The sequence below is a fragment of the Theropithecus gelada genome, chromosome 14, assembly GCF_003255815.1.
Source record: "Theropithecus gelada isolate Dixy chromosome 14, Tgel_1.0, whole genome shotgun sequence".
In the NCBI taxonomy this organism is placed as follows: domain Eukaryota; kingdom Metazoa; phylum Chordata; class Mammalia; order Primates; family Cercopithecidae; genus Theropithecus; species Theropithecus gelada.
Window position 1 is genome coordinate 20,693,298 of NC_037682.1, and position 20,908 is coordinate 20,714,205.

General features: G+C 54.7%; 1 protein-coding gene across 1 annotated transcript in view; it reads right to left on the reverse strand.

Moving 5' to 3' along the window:
* Positions 1-20,908, reverse strand: part of TSPAN18 (tetraspanin 18) — a 203,093-nt gene that overhangs the window by 4,419 nt on the left and 177,766 nt on the right. The window contains exons 5-10 of the mRNA XM_025356007.1: positions 20,722-20,794; positions 17,389-17,583; positions 9,344-9,418; positions 8,137-8,235; positions 7,483-7,665; positions 853-936 (exon numbers count right to left, since the gene is read on the reverse strand). Of these exons, the coding sequence (XP_025211792.1) occupies positions 853-936; positions 7,483-7,665; positions 8,137-8,235; positions 9,344-9,418; positions 17,389-17,583; positions 20,722-20,794 (709 nt within the window). The remainder of the gene's footprint in view (positions 1-852; positions 937-7,482; positions 7,666-8,136; positions 8,236-9,343; positions 9,419-17,388; positions 17,584-20,721; positions 20,795-20,908) is intronic.

Below are 20,908 nucleotides of genomic sequence, written 5' to 3' on the forward strand. Positions count from 1 at the left end.
GAGTAGGGCTCAGCGTGTGCTTGTTGAATACATGAATGAATAATAAATGACCCCTCTCTCTGCCATCCCCAGTAGCCTCCACGAAACTGCACTCGGTGGGCTGCAGGCACAGTGGGAAACCAGGCAAGGCGAAGTTCATGCTGCCAGGTGCCCAGGCTACTGGAGGGGGAAGCTGAGGATCCGGCTGCCTGACTTCCTACCCCCGCAGGCCGAGGACTGGCTGAGGCCCCAGAGTGCCCCTTCCCGGGTTTGGTTAGGTGTGGGCAACGCTCAGTTCAGCCAGGCATACATAGATCCCAGAGGACAGAGATGGGAGGCGGCCGCTCCTCCCTTTGGCTGAGGCGCCACCTAGTGGTGGTTGCAAACGGTCTGCAGGAGCTCACCTTTCAAGGGGCCCTTAGATAAAGGAGGCTAAGACCACTGTTATGGATGAGTAAGGCCCCGTAGGCCCTGAACACCCCACAGAGAAAAGGCCTGATCTCGAACCACGGGCTGCAGCCTGTCTTTCAAAGCAGCTGTGCTGATGCCTCTGCAAGCGTGAAATCTCTCTGGACCATGGAGCTGGGGTGGAGGTGGGGATGGGGATGGGGGAGTGGGAGGGAGTGGGTATGACATTCAGGGCCTGCCCATCCCCACTTCTGGGACATTGGCTCCCATGTTTCACCTCCAGAGTTCAAGAATGACTCTCAGGCAGCAGAGACACAGCCGGGCTTACCACCCCATATGCCCACAGTGGGGGCCCCTTGGGTCCCAGGTGAAGGAAGTGAAGAGGGAGGGAGGCTGGGGGCATCTGCCTAGGCTCCAAGTGAGGCTTCATCCTGGGGAGCGGAACAAGTGGAGGCCTTTACTTACCTCGATGGCCAGTACCCCGATGGCAAGGGCTCCGGCCAGGTAGACGTAGGTTTCGAAGGTGTTGAGGATCACCGTGTAACAGCCCTTGGAGGGAGGGATGAGAGGTGAAGTTATGGCCAGGGGTGAGAGTCCTGGAGTCAGAGTCAGCATGTGGACTAGGGTTCATGGCAGGTGTCCCCAGAGCTCTCACCCTATCACACGGCTGCTGAGACAGGACAGTGGGGAGGGGGTGCAGGGCAGGAGACCCAGAAACAGCGACTTGGCAGCAATGCACCAAAGATCCTCCTTGCCACCCAGCCCCTAAGGTGAGGCAGAGAACTGACAGTGTGCAGGCCATGTCTTATGTTGCTACTACAGTGATTGGAAGATTGGGAAATTTCCCACAAATATCTGAACCTCTGGAGAAATCAGAAGAACCAACAAGGGGAGCTATTCCTTTTCACATCAGCACCATCAGCAGCTGCTGCCTTCGGATGCAACAGGTGCTCCCTGGGGTCTGCAGGATCCCCCCACCCCATTCCCTATTGTCCCACACCCACTCCCCTACTGTTCCTCGTGACCCGCCTGGCTGCAGGAGTTCTGGTTTTCAGCCACTTCCCCAAGGAAACACAGCTCAGTGTTCAAATCCCTGCTCGCATGCCACCTCCTTCAGGCAGCTTTCTGAACCAGCCCAGCCCACAGGCTCTGGAGTTAATTCCCATGCTCTTACTGCTTTCTTAAGCAATCCTGGATATATATAAACTGAGACAGCGACAGAGATCGAGATCCAGATAGAGACTGAGATAAATAGAGAGGAATGGGGCGTGGGGAGACAGAGAAAAAGCAAGCCAGTGCCAAGCCAGGAGCTGCCAGTCCATGGCTGTGACCCCCTCTGACCCTGAGCACCTCACACCTCTGTCATCTTCATGTTCATAACTCTCCCTTCCCCCATGCTGACCACAGAGACTGATGCATGGTACTTGCTTTGAATGACACATATTTTCAAAGTGGGAGAACTTTCCTTCCTTTATAGGAACCTGCGTATTCTCTGGGCCCAGGCTGAGAACCTGCAAGGGAACAAGTCCCCAGGTGGGGGTGGAGAGATCATGCCCAGCCCTTTTTCGGTGACGGTTGCTATTTCTGGGCTCTGTTGAGACCAGGGATTCCTGGGTGTTCACGTACTCACTTCTGTTGTCCATCACGCAGAAACCCAGCCCCTTTGGCCAAAAGTGGGACTGAGGCTGTACCCAGGCAGGTGGGCAGCAGGGCCTGATCTGGGACTAGTGGCCAGGTGATGTCCTAGTACCTGCCTGGAGGCTGACCAGGAGCTGGGCCGGGAAGGCCCCCAGAAGCCCTCCCTGGAGCCCCATGGAGCAAACGGGATATACCCAGATAGAAACAGACCCCACCAGCACAACGGTCTGGGTCCATGAGACTCTCGGGACTGAGTGTGCATGGGAATAATCCGGGAAGTGCTTAGCAATGCAGATACCAGGGCCTCGCCTCACAACACTGGGTCAGTGGGTCTGGTGTGGAGCCCAGGAATCAGCATTATAGGACGATGCCCAAGGTAATTTCTAGTGACCAGGCTGTGTGTGGCCAGGCTTTGAAAGACCTCAAGCCCAGAGATGACAACAAGGAGAAAAGATCTTAATTGGACCTTCAGGCCTTGTCTCTGCTGTGGCACTCGGAGCCCAGTAATGGGCTGTATGACTGGGATGGAGTCCTAAGGGCAACCCAGGGGTCCCTACCCCAGGCCAGGTCAGGACATCATTGTGGCTGGGGGTCCCTTCAGGGCTGGCCCATCTGTTCAGTGAGGCCCAGGGTCCATCCCGGATCTGCCAGCATACCCATGCTGGAGCCCCAAATCCTTTGTTAAGCGATTTTGAGGCATTAGAACCCTAAAACGCAGAACTATAACTGCAAAAAACTAACCTGCTCTGCAAGCGAGGAAAGAGAGATGAGTTGCATTGTTTTGGGATCAGCCCTGGCAGGGGACGCCTCGGCCCTCCCATCATCCCCTCAGCGTTCCGCGTGCCCGCCAGCCACAGGCACATCATTCCACATCCTGCAGGCCCAGCACACACCCTGGGTTTGTAAAGTTCTTTGAGGGGTTTCCCAAACAGGGAATAGCAATGGCTCAGGAGAGTGGTAGCTGGCAGTGGTTACACAGGTGAGCCCTGGGGCCTGGCTGCCTGGGGTCCCAGCCAGCACTGCCACTTGCTTGCTGTGTGACCTTGGGCTATTTACTTCCTCTCTCTATGCCTCAGTTGCCCCATCTATACAATGGGGCCAGGTAGATTACCTCATGGGATTGCTGCGAGGATAAAATGAGATACTGCAGGTAAGGCACTAGGAAGAGTGTTGGCAAGTAGCAAACTCAATCTCAATCCCTGTTAGGATCACCAAGGATTACTGTCTGTCTCTCCGTGCCGCGCTCTCAGCATATCCTGAGTGGTGGAAAGTGTCTGAGCATACAGTTGAGTGTTATTGCAATACAATCTGTCACACACACACACACACACACACACACACACCCAGAAGGGGACAGGAGAAGCAGCACATCTCTTCTGGAGCATGAAATTGATTTTGAGATGCCTTACCCGGGGAAACTGGCAAGAAGCTGGGGACCTTGTCCAGCAGAGGGAAGCTGAGCCCTGCTGTGTGGCACCTGGGCCTTGACAGCTCATCTTCCACTATTAGGCTTTGGCACCAAAGACCCTTCAGGCCCCTGGACTTAACCAAGCAGCCCAGGTTGGCCAATGGAAGCTTCCCAGGAACAGAGACACCCTTGGGGAGGTTGGGGCGTGGACGGTACACCACCACCCACGCTGAGTGTCTGCTCTCTTGATAACTTTGCTGGGGCCTCGTGGGCTCTTTCTCACTTGATCTCATTACAGCCCCTCAGGGAGGAGGGGTCTTACCTGCACTTTACCCAAAATAAAAGGGAGGGAGGGAGGAGCAGTGGCTAACTTGCTTAAGGTCACACACGAGGAAGGGAAGCCAGGATTTACACTGAGGGGGATTCCAAATTCCCCGTCTTTCCTCTGTTCTAAAGGGAAAGGGGGTTGGCATGGGCAGCTGGGTTCTCCCTCCTGTGGGCCAGGCCCTGCTGTAGCTCAGAACTTACATCTACACACCTGGAGGTTGCTTCACTGCCTCCCACCATCTCTCCCCCAGGACTGTTTCCCCTGTCACCACCCAGTGAGACGCATGGCGGGGAGCCGCTCCCCAGCCTGCCACCACAGACTATGAGTCCTCTAACCATGTGGGCTGTTGCCAGTGCCATCCTCCCTCTCCGCTGGATGGGCACATCCCCCGGCCCCCTGCTGCCACCCACAGTCACTCTCCACCTCATCTGATGAGGGGCAGCCAGGCCCGGTTGCCACCACAATGGTCACCTACACGCAATGCTTCCCACATGTACATCTCCAGCACCAACCCCCTCCAGCTCCACCCGATACACCCAACTGCCCGCTGGGCACCTCTGCTCGGCTGTTCCAAAGGCTTTTTTTTTTTTTTTTTTTTTAGATGGAGTCTCACTCTGTTGCCCAGGCTGAAGTGCAGTGGCACGATCTCAGCTCACTGCAACCTCTGCCTCCCGGGTTCAAGTGATTCTCCTGCCTCAGCCTCCCAAGTAGCTGGGATTATAGGTGCATGCCACCATGCCAGGCTAATTTTTGTATTTTTAGTAGAGATGGGGTTTCTCCATGTTGGCCGGGCTGGTCTTGAACTCCTGACCACAGGTGATCCGCCGGCCTTGGCCTCCCAAAGTGTTGGGATTACAGGCATGAGCCACCGTGCCTGGCCTCCAAAGGTTTCTTAGACTCAACATGCCCTAGACTGAATGCAAGATCTTCCCCAAACCAGAAGCCAGTCACTCACCAACTCCTCCTGCCCCTGCTCCAGTGAGGACCCATCACGAAGGCTGGTAGATTTTGCCTCCTGAACATTTCTCAGATCCACACACCTGTCTGTCTTTACCGCCATCACCCTGGTCTTACCTGCTGTCCTTTCTCACTGGCACAGTGTAAAAGCCCCCTGTCTACCCAGATCCACCACCAATGTGGACCAGGGGGCCATAGAGCAACTAGGATGCCCCTGTGGCCACGCCACATATCCCTGCACACCTCACCCCCCACCCCAACCCCCACAGCGAACTCAACTCTTCCCACATCCTTGCCATGGACCTGCCAGCAAAGTCAGAAATGCATCCTGGGGCCGGGCACAGTGGTTCATGCCTGTAATCCCAGCACTTTGGGAAGCCGAGGGGGTGATCATTTGAGGTCAGGAGTTCGAGACCAGCCTGGCCAACATGGTGAAACCCCGGTCTCTACCAAAAAATACAAAAATTAGCTGGGTGTGGCGGCACGTGCCTGTAGTCCCAGCTACTTGAGAGGCTGAGGTGGGAGAATCACTTGAACCTGGGAGGTGGAGGTTGCAGTGAGCCAGGATTGTGCCATTGCACTCCAGCCTGAGTGACAGAGCGAGACTCAGCCTCCAAAAAAAAAAAATGCATCCTGGGCTTTAAGCAAGGGGGCTTTGGAGAAAAAGACAAATAGAGACAGTCCCACTGCAGCAGGCTTTTAATGGGAAGAAATGCCCAGGAGGGACGTGAATGTCTCAGCAAAGAAACCCCAGGAGCCAATCTCAGATCCTCAGGAACAACAGAGTCACTGGAAAGAAGGAACGTGGCTGTGCAGGGACCTCTCTGATGAGCTCCGATTTTGAAGACATGCCCAGGAGAGGAAAGGAGATACCCTAACAGAGGATGAGTCCAGAAATGGGAAGCACATCTTATAGGCAGAACGGGGCCCATGGGAAGCCTCCTAAAAACTTACAAGTAGCATTAGAAGGCTCTAAGTTTGGCTGTTGGCAACAGGCATCTCAAACCCCTTCCACAAGTGAGAAATTCACTGGTCTTTCACATAAAACCCTGCGCTCTGGTGGTCACGCTGCACCATGGGACTGTCCACGGCCCAGCCTCCTTCTCTCTGGATGCTCTGCCATCCTAGGGGCCACCTCCCTCTGCCAAGTCCCAGACAGGGAAAAAAGGAGGGGTGGGCACAGCACTTTCTCTTAAGGATGCGACTCAAGTTGCACAAATCACCTCTGCTCGCTTCGGGTTGACCAGAACTCGGTCACATGGTCTAGCTGCAAGGCAGGCTGGGAAGCGCAGCCTCTAGCTGGTGGTCATGGGGTGTGAGAACCATTCTCTTCACAGGGGAGCGGGGATGAATGGAACATAGGGGGCAGCCAGCAGCCTCTGCCAACGTATGGAATGTGAGGTCCAGAGAGGGTGTCTTGGCGAAGACAATGCAGCAGTTAACAGCCCATCCCTACCTGCCATGGAAGCCTGAAACTCCCCTCCCCACCCTGCAGCTGCTCCCCACAGCAGGTCTCTCTGCCCCACGTCCACAGTGGCCTCAACTCAGGGCCCTCATTTCTCTACTGAGCCTCTTTCCCCCAGTGCAGGAAGGCAGGATGAGGAGGGACAGAGAGAATGTGGCCCTCAGGGCCTGCCTCAGGAATCCATGTGGAGGTGCCAGGGCCAGAGGGGCTGAGTTCCTGGGGCAGAGCTGAGGCTGGAAAGGGCCCGCCAGAGCCCCAAGACCCAGGCCTCTGCTCACTGTCACCTCCTCTGGGACTTTGCAAACTCTGCCTTGAGCCCCCGCCCAAGGCCCATTCTAGCCCCTCATCTGTAGGGTATTATTTCTTCGCAGCAATCATGACCATGTGAAATGATTACTTCTCGTTTGTTTGCTGCTTATTCATCTTGCACTTCCTCTGAGATTGTGAGCCTCGAAGGAACAGGGGCCTTGTCTCCTGTCCCCTGCTGTGTCTCTTGCATCTGGAACTCTCCATGAGACCCTCGTTAAAGTCCTACTCAAGCAAGGGCCCAGGGCCCAGGCTTAGATCATCCTCATCCTCTCCCTCCCTCTCCTCCTGCCTAGCCTGGTCACACACCCACACTGGCAGGGTGGGGGCTGGTCAGTAGGAAGAAGGGGATTAAGAGCGAGGGCATTGTGAACTCGTGCGGGGGTGTGGGCAGGAGGCACACAAAGCCAGCCCCTCGTCTTCCCTAGAAATGGCACGTGCAGGAAGGGAAAGGGTTTCTTCCAAAGCTGAGAGGAAGTCCACAGGCTGCAAGAGAACCAGAAAAGTCCAGGAGCTTCTCTGACCTTGGAGAGTCAGGTCAAGGAGACCTCGCTCCCTTAGGGCAGCCCCACATGGCAAGTGAGAGCTTCCTCCAAAATACCGTGTATGGCTAAGAAGGGCCCCCCATTGTGTAATTCTTGTTCTCTCCCCCTCCCTCCCTTTGGACCTGCATTATCAGAAACTCAGGAAACACTGAAAAACTCCTACTTACCCCTTAGCCCCAGCCCAAATGCCCACTCCAGCCTCAGACCATCTGCCACTGTCATCCTTCCCCATTTTGGTTGGATCTCAGGGGCTTGGACGGAGCCTCCATCAGCCCCTGTTCAGGTGCAGGCATCCCATATCACAGCCAGCACTCCCCTGGGATTCCCTCTGGGAATCAGACCCTCTGGGGTAGCTTCAGACCCTCTGGGGTGATAGCACCTCCCACCCAGCTCTGGTCACCCAAGTCCCGATAGATCCACTCCCCTGTCTGGAGAGCAGGGCTGGTACCTGCTTGTTTAGGAACAGGCTCCTTCCCAGGAGGCACTCCTCCCGGCTCAGCAGGACCCCGTCCCGACTTTGGGGTTCCCTCCGGCAGCAGGCCTCCGGCACCTCTTCACTGTCCAGGGTCAGGAGTCGAAACACAGATGCAAACTTAAAGTCTTCAGGCCCGTTGACCCCGCAGCAACCAAACTAGGGGGAGATCCCAGAGAAGGGTCTGGTGGGCAGGAGCAGGACACAGGGGCAGGGACAGAGAAGGACAGACAGCCTCTGCAAAGGAGTGGCATCAGAAGACTGGGCATGGGCTGGCTCCACCTGTCCCCACTGTGTGACCATGAGAAAGCCACTCAGCTTCTCTGGGCCTTCAGTGTCCTCATCTCTATAACAGGGGTGGTAGTAACAATTCCTACCTCACCAGGCACTTAGCCCTCCATAAACAGTTGCTCTGGTTATTATCATCATCATAACGACCATTGCTTGGGGAGCCAAGACAGGGATAGCAAACAGGTTTCATCCCAAGTATGGGCTGTGATCAAGTGTGCCTGGAATGCTGCGTGGATGCTGATTCCCAGGCCAGGTCTGATTACTGATGCCTGGCGTGGGCACGTGAACACTGGGCATCGTGGCTCTGAACATTCACAGCCTCTCTGGGGGGTCGCTCACTGTGATCATGACCGAGTTCCAGGTGGCGGAGAAGACGTCCGTGTCGTTATTGCCCTGGTAGTGCTTGGTGAGCTCCTTGGTGAAGAATTCTCGGGTGAGCTGGGGGCAGAGGGAGAAGATGGGCTGAGGCCTGGCAGTTGGGTGCGACCCCCACCCTCCCTTGTCTCTCCATCCACCTGCTTGGGAGTTGGGGGAATCAGAGCTAGGGGCTGTGCATCCTGGTACCAGGCCCCCTGGGATTCTCCTAAACCACCAACTTGGGGCAGTCTCCTTACCCCCAAGGTAGAAAGGAAGGCTATACACAGGCACACCTCATGGAGCCGAGGTCAGGGTGCGCTGAGGACCTCGCTCCACCTGCAGCTCTGCCCAGAGGGAGGGCGTATCTGGGCGGGGAGTTTGCCCCTCATCCCACCCCTTCCACCCTGAGCTATTCCCCAGACAGAGCCAAGCAGACGCCCTGGGTCCCAGGCCCTGAAGAAGCTACAGCACCAGGCAAGAAGTCTTGGTACATCCATTTCGAGAAGAGTCCGTCTCAGTTTCTCTCAAAACATTCTCCTCCCCTCCGGCAGCAGTGAAGGGCGAGGGCCCTGGGTGGTGCTTAGCAGAGGAGATCATCTGGGCACATGTGTCTGCCCACAGGCTGTGGTGGCCGCCTCCTCTGCTCCGTGCTGACCACCCTCACGGCCTGCCTCCTCTACCCCAGGGCCATCTTGTGTCTCCTGTTCCATTGCCCCTCCTCCTCTCTCATCTTTCCCCCTCCCCCCGCCCCCGTCTCCCTTTGGCTATTGCCTGGCTCTTGTCAACTCAGGGGTGGCAGCTGGCAGGCTAGCTGCCTGTAGCCTCTGGAACTTGGTGGCCTGTGAGGCCAAGGTACCCAGGAGGATACCAGCCAGGACCTCCTCCGAGGGCAGTCTGCCCTGTGCTCCTACATTCCAGGGCTTGGGATAGCCTCTCTGACTATTCTTATGGGGTTGTACCAGATGCTTTGGGAGCAGAGAAAAGCCCTTGCAGGAACAGGCTTACTGGGGTCTCTCTCTGGCCTGGGGGGGCCTTGCCAGGCGGGTGGGGCCATGACTTGGGCTGGAAGTGCCAGATGAGAGGCTGCCCACTCTCTGAGACCCTTCAGTGAGGGGAGAAGCCAGACCTGAATGGCCACCAATCTCTTCCTAATAGCAGGAGGCAGGAAAGCTTGGGGCCTGGTACGTACATTTTCCCTGAAGATGAAGGCCAGGATGGCTGCTGAGAGCTCCGCCAGGAAGATGATCAGGATGAATAGGAAGAACTGCAGGGAGAGGAACAGGCTTGTGAGCCCAGAGAGCAGGCAGGGGATGGGGCGGCCACTGGCCAATGCAGTCGTCCACCTGTCATACCGGTGACGCAATATACTCATTTTATAAGATTAAGACACTCCACTGCTATCAGTCAGACATTTTTCATAACAAATACACCAGTGATTCCTCCTTGGAGTCAATAGGATTGTGATTAAAATATGAAAAGAATAAACAAATATATACATTCCATGCAAATGGTACCCTTAGAGAGGCTCCTTGTACAGTGTGCAGCCTGAACAACCCTACTCAGCCGCCCTGGAAGGAGATCGCTGATGAAACCCGTTTGAGCCCATTCTGGGTAAATTTCCTTCTGTGTGGGTTGTACGGGCTGTGAGAATCCTGAGTGCCTTGGGGATCCGCAGCTGGATTTCCCCACCTTGCCAGCCCCAGGGCCACCTCTCCCTGTCCCACTGCCTCTGATTCCCATGGGAAGTAGGAAGGTCACATTAACCTTCAGCCAAAATCCAGGGAATAAAATTGGAGGGAAGGTGGTATGACTACCAAATCTCAAAACCCAGGGGCCAGGAGTTGGCTTCTAACACAGGCTTCTGCTCCACTCACTGAATGTGATGTTCCCTGAATGAACCACAGTGCCTCTCATTTCGGGGACCTCGACAGGCTGTGTTACCTCGGCCAGGAAGGCACTGCCCTTCCTTGCCTACCAGTTCTGCATTTCTCCAGATCAGGTGAAGCCTCAGCCCCTCTCCTGGGCTCCCCCACACCACAGTGCCCAGTAGAGGTGCCCGCACGGCATGAGCACAGGGGCTGTCACTCAGTGCGCTGCCTGCTCGGATGTCTGGGTCAGCACAGGTGTTGACACAGGACTCTTAGATGGATGAATGAGCCCAGGGTGAAGCACTCGCCTTCATTGAAGGCCCTGTGACCTGCCACATCACCCGCCCTGGTCATTGTGTGGGCTGAGAGCTGTCAACAGAAGAAACTGGCTTTGCCTTCATTACTCAGCATAGCTGGTGCCCTTGACAAAGTCCGTTGTCACCCTACCTGGAAACCACCAGCAGAGGACTTTATCCCTGGCACACACAGAGACTGGTTCTTCCATGCCCTCCCAGGCACCTAGGCAGCGGCCAGACCTGCTCTCTGGGGTCCCAGTCATCAGGACTGCCTGCCTGCCCCTGATGTACCAGGCTGCAAGGAGGCAAAGGGTGTTGGGCTTCAAGTCAGGACACCTCAGGGCCCGCCTTGTCTGTCCTCGCGTGTCATGGGACAATCACTCAAACAAACCCCTTCGAGCCTCAGTTTTCTTGCCAGAAAAATGGGGATATGGAGACCCACTTCCGGGGTTTCCCTGTGGGGAATCAGGAGGAATCTGAAAGCGTTTCCTCTGTTGGAAATGAGCCCAAGCTGAGCTTGGCACTGGGCTCTCATGTGCAGAAGGGTAGCGAATGTGGGCCACGAGCTGGCTCCTCTGTGACCTCCTAGGCCTGGCTCCTGGTGATGCACTGGCCTCCTCGCAGATGCTCTGTGGGCTGGTGACAATACCTTTAGGCGTCTCTCTCCCGGAATGTGCCTCTTGTGGTCAGAGGAAGATTTCTGTCACTTTATCCCCACCCCAGGGAGACCCCAGTCCAAGTCCCTCCCTGACTCCAGTACCCACAGCGGCTGCCTTCTAGAGGACCTGAGGCTTCTCCAAACTGCATGGGCCGGGGACCACCTTAGTGAGAGCCTCGGGAGGGCTGTAGAATCTGTCCATTCCGCACACGGACATAAAACATCTCTGAGGCCTGGTAGGCGGGTTTTAGTTTTTTTAAATGTCCAAACCTAAGGAGAGCCCCTTGCTTCTGCAGAGCAGCCAGCCTGCGGTGGGGATGTGTCACTCCTCCATCCTGCATTGCGCTGGCTGGCCTCTGTCCCCAGCCACCACGTCAAGTCTGCTTCAGCCCTCAGATGCACCGTGGGCCCCTGAGCCCCTGAGGTCTCACTGGGCTCCAGCTGCTCCGACATAGGCTTCTGCTGTCACAGGGGACTGCCGGGCACCGGACGCTGTTCTCACGGTCTCTTTTCTGTGTAGTTTCCCCCTTTTCGAAGTTGAGGAAGCTGAAGCTGGAGAAGGGAAATGACTACTGCACAGGTGCAGAGCTCTTCGGAGCTTTGCAGAGAGAATGCTTCCCTCCTGGCCCAGCTGCCTTTTCAGAGCGCCAGGCTGCGTCTGCTCCCTGATGCAGGGTGTGGCTCGGGCATTGCTCTGTCGCTGTCTCTTCTGAGCCCAGGAGTCTGCCTCCACAGCTCAGCAGGGTCTGCTGGGTGGCCTGCCTGGCACATCTGGATGAGGGACACCAGGCCAGATGCTTGTGTACTCCCTGAAGAAGGGGCTGACCTCCAGCTGAGGTCAGGGAGCAGAGTTCCCTAACCAGAGCAGAGTGTGATGAGGGCGGGGCGGGGGGAGCCTCCTGTGCCCCAGGTCACAATGCCCATGGTCCATTCTGCCACTCCTACAATTCTCATTTCCAGGAGGATGAGGGGCTCTGGGTTCAGTGGCCGCCGACTGATGTGTTTTCTGCCTCTGCAGCCTCACCTCCCCTGTGACAGTGACGGAGGCCGCTGGCAGGGATCCTGGCACTTCCATTTGACTGGTGATGGATGGCCATCCGCTTCCATTACACGGGGCCTCATGAGGAGCCCCTCCCTGCCCTCTGTCCTCTCACTGGAGCTACTGGCAGATCCCCAGGCTGGCAAGGAGCAGCCTCGGAAATGGTTTCCATCCACGGCAATGAGCTGGAGCTGGCGTGCCCACCAGCCTCGGCCTGGACAGTGATAAATAATGGACGAAGCAGATCGCAAGCCTCATGCACTCTGCGTGCCCGTCACTCTGGGACGTGTGTGTGCCGTTCAGGATGACTGCGCATGGCTTTCACGAGGTAATGCAGGTGCAGTGCTTCTCGCAAGACTGGCATGACATGAGAGCTGCTCAGATGGTTACTTAGAGCCCAGAGGAAGCACCCCCCCTCCCGAAGACAAGTGCTGGTGTGGGCGGCTCTGGAAAAACAGCAACAGCTACCTGCTGAGTCCTTGCTACCCAGACACTGTGGATCTTACATGGATCATCTCATCAAGCCCTCTCATCTATTGAGACAGATGCTGTTATCAGCAACACCCCCATTTTACTGACAGGGGATTGTGGCTGAGAGGAGCAGTACTTGGCCCAAGCTGGCATAGCTGGTGGGTAGTACCTCTGGGACTTCACCCCAAGAACTCTGATTGCGGAACACAGCCTCTCATCACCATGTTACCCTGGAAGCCACGGGAGCCCCGAGGTCTTACGGTTTCCACACGGCCTGCAAAGCCTCCTGAGGCTCAGCACCAATGCTTCTAGTTTCCCATTTATAGAGTGCTTAGGCATCCCACAAAGAGAGCCAAGCAAAACATGCATTTCCCACTGGTTCATGAACGCAACACTACCACTGGGAAGGAAGTATGATTATCCTCATTTTATATATGAGGAATCTAAGGTTCAGAGTGGTTAAGTGAGCAGCCCCAGGTCATACAGCCAGGAAATGGCAGAGCAGGAGTTAGAGCCTCGGCTTTTCTGACTCCAAAGTCTATGCACTTAGCCAAACCTCTGATACCACCTCCTCTCTGTTCCTTGGCTCCAGAGCTGTTTATTGAGCACCTGCTCCGTGCCAGGCACTGTGCTAGGTATTGGCAAATAAATGCATACAAGGCAGACTCAGTTCCCATCTTCATGGAGTTTCCATTGAGCTGAAGCATCAGGAGATGAGATATAAAAATAAACCTGGGAAGCCGTGGACTGGAGGAAGTGGGCCTTCCCAGGCACAGGGCCTGGGCGTGACTTGAGTATGTGGGAGTGTGAATCAAAGTGCAAGGCCGCGGTGCCCACGGCAGTCACAATGCCACTTCTGCCAACTCGCCCTTCTCCAGCATGAAAATGTCCTCCTGCTTAAGACTATTTACCAGTATTAAAGTCCTTTGGGGAATTCCCCTGGACCCAGACATTCTTGGGGCTTCCCCTCATCAAGGCCTTTCCCAGGGTTTGCATCCCATTTGCCTAAGGACACAATTGTCAGCCATTCCTGATCCTCTAATTTGCATCACTTTCCCTAGGATGGAAAAATTAGCAAAGGGGAGGAAACTGCTATGTTGCCTAGTTGGGAATATTTCCAGGCTTTTCTAACCCATCTGCTTATAGGCAATGTCTGCTCACAGTTCCCCTGTCTAATAAATATTTACCAAATTTACATACCGCATGTACAATTCAGCTCATTTATCTTTTCTGAATAGACTCATCTCCTTTTGCTGTTCTTTTTTCCAGTTGAGCTTGCCTTCATTGTAAAATGCTTTTAAAATTAGAATTTTTAGATAAGTTGGCTTAAAAAATCCTTGAAATACTCAAAGGTGAGCAAATGGGAAAAAGGGATGCCACACATTTTCAATAGGAGGCTGAAACTGTCTTATTGCATGTAAGTGCTATCATACTGATCAATGAAAGTATTTGGGAAATGGATCTTTAGATAGATAAATTGATCACAGGGTGGTTTGGTCATTAGACTGATTGTCCCCAGGTCCTGTGGGACTTCAGTTTCAGAGCAGAGGGAAGGGACCCTCAGCCCCATCTCAAGGCTTCCTTGCTTTGCGAACCTTTGAGCCAGGTTTCCTGGACTGACTAAAGTCACTCTTTTGGCCCCTCTCAAGACAAGCCTTTTCTTCTTTCCAACAGGCTGGGAAGGCAGTGAAAGGCTTCTAGAAGGATCCCAGAAGCTGCCAGGGGTGAGGCTCCATGCCCTCTTCCGTTGGAACCACCACACAGTTAGGTCCAGGTTCAGCCAGGAAGGGAGAAGTGTTTTTTTTTTTTATTTTTTAGGGCATAAACCTTTTTGAAAACCTTCCAGAAATGTTGGTGCCTTTCTCTGGAAATACTCACAGAACCCCCTAACCCCCATGCAGGCAATACACATGGACACACAACACACATGTGCACACACAGGCACATGTCCACATGCATACATATGTGCACCCATGCACGCACGACACCCACGCACGCATGACACCCACGCACATGTAACACCCATGCATGCCTAACACCCATGCACATACAACACCCATGCACAAAGCAATGCACACATGTAAACACAAGCACACACAATAGAACACAACATACATGCATATAAAACACACATGCAAATACACATGAGTATGCACACAATCCACATATATACAACACACATAAACAGGCCCTGCCATAACATTTTGCACATAATTTTAGGTAAACTTTGGAGTCCGTTCCAGGTTAGGAGCCTGTGGATGGCCCTGGTCTGGGAGCCAGAAGACCTTGATCCAAGCGTCCTCTGCCTCTGACCCACACTGTGACCTCAGGCTTGTATGGGTGGGGCCTTAGAGAGGGGAGGGCAAGCAGAGGAAGTGGAGAGAGAGACAGGGTGACGGGGAAGGGAGAGATCAGGACAGGGACAAGGAAAGGGCGTAGGAATAAAAACAGAGATCAAGAGAAGGACAAGGCCAAGTGTGTTGGTGCCCGCCTTGAATGCCAACACTTTGGGAGGCCGAGCGGTGGATCTCTTGAGCCCAGGAGTTCAAAACCAGCCTGAGCAACATGGCAAAACCTTGTCTCTACAAAAAAATACAAAAATTAGCTGGGTGTGGCAGTATGTCTGTGGTCCCAGCTACTCAGGTGGCTGAGGTGGGAGGATCACTTGAGGCTAGGAGGTTGAGGCTGCAGTGAGCCGAGATCACACCGCTGCACACCAGCTTGGGCCACAGACTGAGACCCTATCAAAAAAAAAAAAAAAAAAAAAAGGACAGAGATGGGAAGGACAGAGGCAGAGAGGAAAGAAAGGGAGCTACACAGAGATAGGCAGAAGGAAGGGGGACAAAGGGAGAGAGACGGGGTTGGGAGGGGAGGGGAAGGGTCTGCCATCAGGCCTTGTCGAAGGGCCCCCAGCCTGGCAGCCAGGATCAGCTCTCTCGGGAGGATCGTGGACACATTTCCTATCCCTGGGTCTCAGTCCTGCCTCCCATAGCATGGGAGGGAGGACAGCCTCGGGTAGCTGGCAGGTTTGCAGACAGCCACTTACTGGAGGAGACTGGAGCCACCCCAGCCTGGTCCCAGCCAAGAACACCAGCCTGGCTTCCTGTCTTGGCTTCAGAGCCGAACCCATTAACAATGAATGAGCCCCTGGGGGCCGAGGTGAGGAGGGGGAAAGGGAGGCTGGGTGTGTCCTGGGACCCATAGCCCAGCTCCTTTTAAAGTCCGCTCGGGCTCCCCAGCCAAGACTTCTGCAAGCACCGTGACAAGCAGTAGAGAACTGTCCACCAGGGGGCGCTCACAGTTTTTCTTTGTTTCGCTTCAAATGAAGTCTGTGGTGGTTGCGCTGTTGTAGGACACATGGGCCCAAGGCTCCCTGTCACTCATTTGGCAGCTGACTTCACTTCCTTTGGATGGGGGTCATCTCACCGGGACATGAATGGGGCCGTGCAGTGTGCTCTCATCTGGGGAGGAGGTATGGTGCTAGGTCTCTCCTCCCAGCGCTGCTGGTGCTGGCTTATCCACAGAATTTTGCAAGGGAGCCCTCCAGCCAACCAGCCCAGGTCTCCCTGTCATTTAACTCTGCCCACAAATTTTCACACGAGGAGCATCCGCAAGTTGACCCAGCCACATCCACACTTCTCTAAACAGGGCTGTTTTTAACTTACCCTGTAGCAGGACTGGGCTCAGCCCAGAAGTTCTCCAAGTCCAGGACTTCTTAGAGGAGAGAAGACCCACCCGCCGAGCACAGGAAAGCAGGTGGAGACCCCAAGCACCACCGCCCATGGGAATCCAGGAGACCAGAGAACTAGAGACGCACTGCCTGTCTGGTTTGGCTGTGATCTATAGCTGAGCTGGCCTGCCCATCATTTAACAAGAAGACTCGGCTGCTCTCTGGGAGGTCAGGGAACTAGACGGGAGCTGCACCCTTAGGGGATGGAGCAGGGAGTACACTCAAACCAGGCCTGCCCGCTGCCCAGCTCATCTGCACAGCTCGGCTGCCTCCCTGTGCCTGTCTGTGAGGGAAGGGACCGTCGCTCCTGGTCCCCGACGCATCTTCAGCACCCAGTGAACTACATGCGCATGACAGGAGTTCAAGGGCTATTGACTTGATGACTAAGAAACCTTCAGAGGCCATATCACACCTACTTCAGAATTGGATATCTACAAGGGGAAGGCCTCATCCACTAGCCATCTTAGCGATGTTACTAAGGAATTATATATTAGAGTTTTTAATAGCAAGCAAGTGGAAAAACATCAAGGTCAATGTCAGTGCTCTCAGTTGACCACGCCTTGGAGACGCCTGGTTGTTCAGACCTGGACGCAAGGCTCCCTCCACCTGGGCCAGCTCACCTACTGCAGGCGTGGGCCCCGTAAAAAAGCAGACTCTGGAAGCTGGCACCACCAAGGCAAATGGAAAAGGCTGGGGACCATCCCACCCCTGGAGGTGGGCCTATGTGGCACAAACCTCATTCTGAGTTTCCTGGCATGTGGATACAGACTAGGTGTGCGTTAAGCCAAGGGCCCTGGCTTGTCTGCAGGAAAGCAACAAAGTGAAGTGGGAAAGAGGAAGGGCTGCCCCAGGGAAAAAAACAGGTCCCAAAGGCATGGGAAGAGGCAGCCTGAAGCACTACAAGGGCCCTGGCCTAGCGTCTGTGTCATCCCCTCTGCCGCCAACTCCATGGGACTCTGGGCAAGTCGCTGAGCATCTCAGGGTTTCAGGACTATTGACGACCGAATGAGTGCGGACAGACGTGCTCATCTCCATGATCCCTTCTTTGACAGCCCGCCCCCAGTTTGGGAAGCACTGGTCTGAATGGAAGCCAGGCAGGGCCTGGGAGTCTGCAGCCGATCCCCGACACCCCTCAGAGCACCCATGGGTGGGGTGGGGGCTGGGGTACTCACAAATAGCAGCAGACACTTGTTCTCACGGACGGCCCCGCAGCAGCCCAGGAAGCCGAGCAGAAAGAGCAGGCCCCCCATGGCCAGGAGGATGTAGGCGCCCGTGAGGAGCAGAGGATTGGCAGCCACGATCTCCCGGAAGCCGGTGGGGTCCACCATGACCCAGATGCCGATGGCTAGCAGGCAGGCCCCGCCCAGCTGCTCGGGCCAGTGGAGGAGTTGGGAGGAGAAATAGGCAGAAAGGGAGGTTAGGCACTTCTGACCCACCACTCCCCTGAGCCGGCCCCAGGGTCGGAGGCGTCAAGCACTAGGTGAGCCAGGCAGGAATTCATCTGCAGTGAGAGCCAGTGAGTCCCAGCTGCATCTTGAATTGCTTGGAATTTTTCTAGGGGCCATGACCTTAAGTGCAACACGCATCCTCTAAATCCAATTTCTGACCCAGGCCCTACCTGGGGCTGCTGAGAAATGTTATCATATACAGGCTATTTGCCACTTTTATCTTCTCCTGAAATGTCAGACCTGTAGGATTAGGAGGTCATCTAGTCCGACCCTCTGATTCCACACAGAGGGGGCCACCAACTTGCTGAAGGTCACACAGCAAGTTCATGGCAGAGTCAGAGATGCCTTCTGGTTGCAGACCCCCTGATTGCAGCCTCAACACCCTAAACAAAGGTCCATGAATATGCTCTGAGTGAGCCCTGTGCTGTGTTTGCACCACCCCATGCTAGGGGCTGGGAAAACACCAACCAAATCATGGTCATTGTGCCCCACAGGACTCTCAGTGAGGTTTCAAACTGAGAGTGGGCTCCCCTCTCTCAAATCCATGGCTCAAAAGCCTTCTTATTTATGTCTCCATCAACCTGGGCTCTCCGTGCCTTATTTATCTTTGGAAAGAGGTAGCATAGTCTAGAGAGAGAGCTGTGTCACTTATTAGCTGTGTGACCTTAGGCAAGTGTCATAACCTATCTGAGCCTTTTAGCTTCCTTGTGGTCAAAAGAAGACTCAAACACCCACAACCTAAGGCAGCACTAAGGAAGAAAGGATAGAAGGCGTTTAGCAGATTTCAATAAATATCTGTTCCATTTTTCTTTACTTTTTCTGTTTTGAGACAGAGTCTTGCTCTGCTACCTAGGCTGGAGTGCAGTGGCCGGATCACAGCTCACTGCAGCCTTGACCTCCTGGGCCTGAGTCACCCTCCCACCTCAGCCTCCCAAGTCACTGGGTCTACAGGTACGTGCCACCAGGCCTGGTTAATTTTTGTATTTTTCTGTAAAGATTGAGTTTTGCCATGTTGCCCAGGCTGGTCTCGAACTCCTGGGCTCAGGTGATCCTCCTGCCTCAGCCTCCTGAACTGTTGGGATTACAGGAGTGAGCCACTGTGCCCAGCCTATTCCATTTTTCTTGGGCACAGATACGTTTTAGAAGCAGACCTGTTGTGGGAAGAACCAAAGTTTGGTACCATGGGATTTGCAGGCTGTAAAGTATTTGAAATCCCTTTGTGTGGTGGGAGGACCGGAGGCCCAAGAGGCCTGTGTGAGGGTTGACAGCTGGGTGACAGGAAAACCGCTGGGCTTTGGCTTGGCTGAGCAGGACTGCAAGCTGAAGACAGCTGATGGCTTTGGGCAAGGGGCGTTTGTAGGTACCCTTAGGGCAGCAGTCCAGTGGAGACGCCTGAAGGACTCAGCAGGGGAAAGAGAAGGAAAGACCTAACAGGCATGGCCAGCGACAGGGTTTCCATTTTCGCCATCTGCTGTGCAGTGTCTCTCTCCCTTTTTTTTTTTTTTTAATTCTGAAACAGAGTCTCACTCTGTCACCTAGGCTGGAGTACAGTGGCATGATCTCAGCTAACCGCAAACCCCGCCTCCCGTGTACAAACGATTCTTCTGCCTCAGCCTCCCAAGTAGCTGGGATTACAGGTACCCGCCACCACGCATGGCTAATTTTTGTATTTTTAGTAGAGACGGGGTTTCACCATGTTGGCCAGGCTGGTCTCGAACTCTTGACCTCAGGTGATCCACTCGCCTCTGCCTCCCAAAGTGCTGGGATTACAGACGTGAGCCACTGTGCCCAGCCTGTGTCTCTCTCGTTGGTCTCCCACACGACCTCCAGGAAAATCTGTGTCTCCTTATTGCTGCCAGAGATTTGGGGATTCAGCAACTGTATGCTAAACACTTCAAGGAGGGCCCAGCTCCATTTCAGGTGGGAACGCTAGGGCTGGAGGAAGGATGAGCTGGCCCAGGGTCACCCGGCTTGGAAGGTGGTGACCTTGGGTCTAGAATTCAAGTCTGCAAGGCTTGAGGCTTTTTCGGATGATGAGGTAGGGAAGAGAAGCTAAGGGAGTTGCTGAAATGTATATTTTTTAAAAAGACACAAAGATATAGAGATAGAGATAGAGAGGGAAAGATAGACGCTGAGAGAGAGACAGATGGTCAGCCCTGGTCAGAGAGGGGACCCCTCTTTCAAGAGCCTGCCCTGAAGGACATGAGTGGAGGTTTATTCACCCAGGTCTTGGCTGTACTAAGATCAAAGGCTGAGAGGGCTGGACCAGGAAAGCCTGTGGGGGTCCAAGAAGCCAGGGCCACAGCTCTACTCCTGGGAGGGGCCGTGAGTCTGAGCAGAGCCTTCGGTGGGCCACCAGCAGGTGGGTGGGTCACCTGAATGTCCGGGCCTCTGTCCCTTCATATACAGAATCCGTAGGTTGGATGGAAATGGAGCTAAGCTATTGAGGACTGACCACATCCAGGGTACTTTGTAAACTAAGCTTGCTTAATTTTCAAAAAGCCTGTTGAGGAAGGTCATTAAGAGATAAAGATACTGAGGTTCAGAGAGGTGAAATGTGTCTCAAATCACAAGCTGCTAAGATGCAGCAGTGGAATTTGAATGCAGGTCTTCCAGTCCCAGAGAGGTTTCTGATTATATCTGGTGGCTACATGGACTCGGCCCCTCCAGCTCTGAAGTCCATCAACTGCTCGGGGAGATAAGGTTGGGTGGGGCTCCCTCTTGTTGCCCCCTGATCACTCCCATCCCTTCCTTTCCCACTCCCCACGAGGGGTCAGATCCCAAGACAGTGGCCGGACTGAGGTCCCCTCCACCTTTTTGAGAGGGGCTGACCCACCCCAGGGCCTGTGTAAAATGTTTCTCCTAAGAAGGTAGGCTCTTCAGAGTGGGGTGGGCACTGCTGGGGGCCCCCTTCCATGAAAGCCTGGCTGGCAGGTACCCCTGCCTCTAGCACCGGCCCCTGTGCTCACCCCAGGGACTCAGCCCAGTGTGACTATTTCAAAGCAGCAGCCAGTTCTGCCCACCCAGCAGAGGCCTGGGAAGACCCAGGATACTTACAAATATGAAGAAATTGAAAACAAACATCAGGTACTTCATGCAGCTCAAACAATCGCCTTCCATGGTGCTCCACCTAAAAACACAAGGCCACCTCAGTCCTCCCGATGGGGGACCCCACCCAGGAAGAACCCCAGCCCCTCCCCAGGGGGGTCCCCGCAGCCAGCCCCACCCGTGCAAAGGCTGGAAG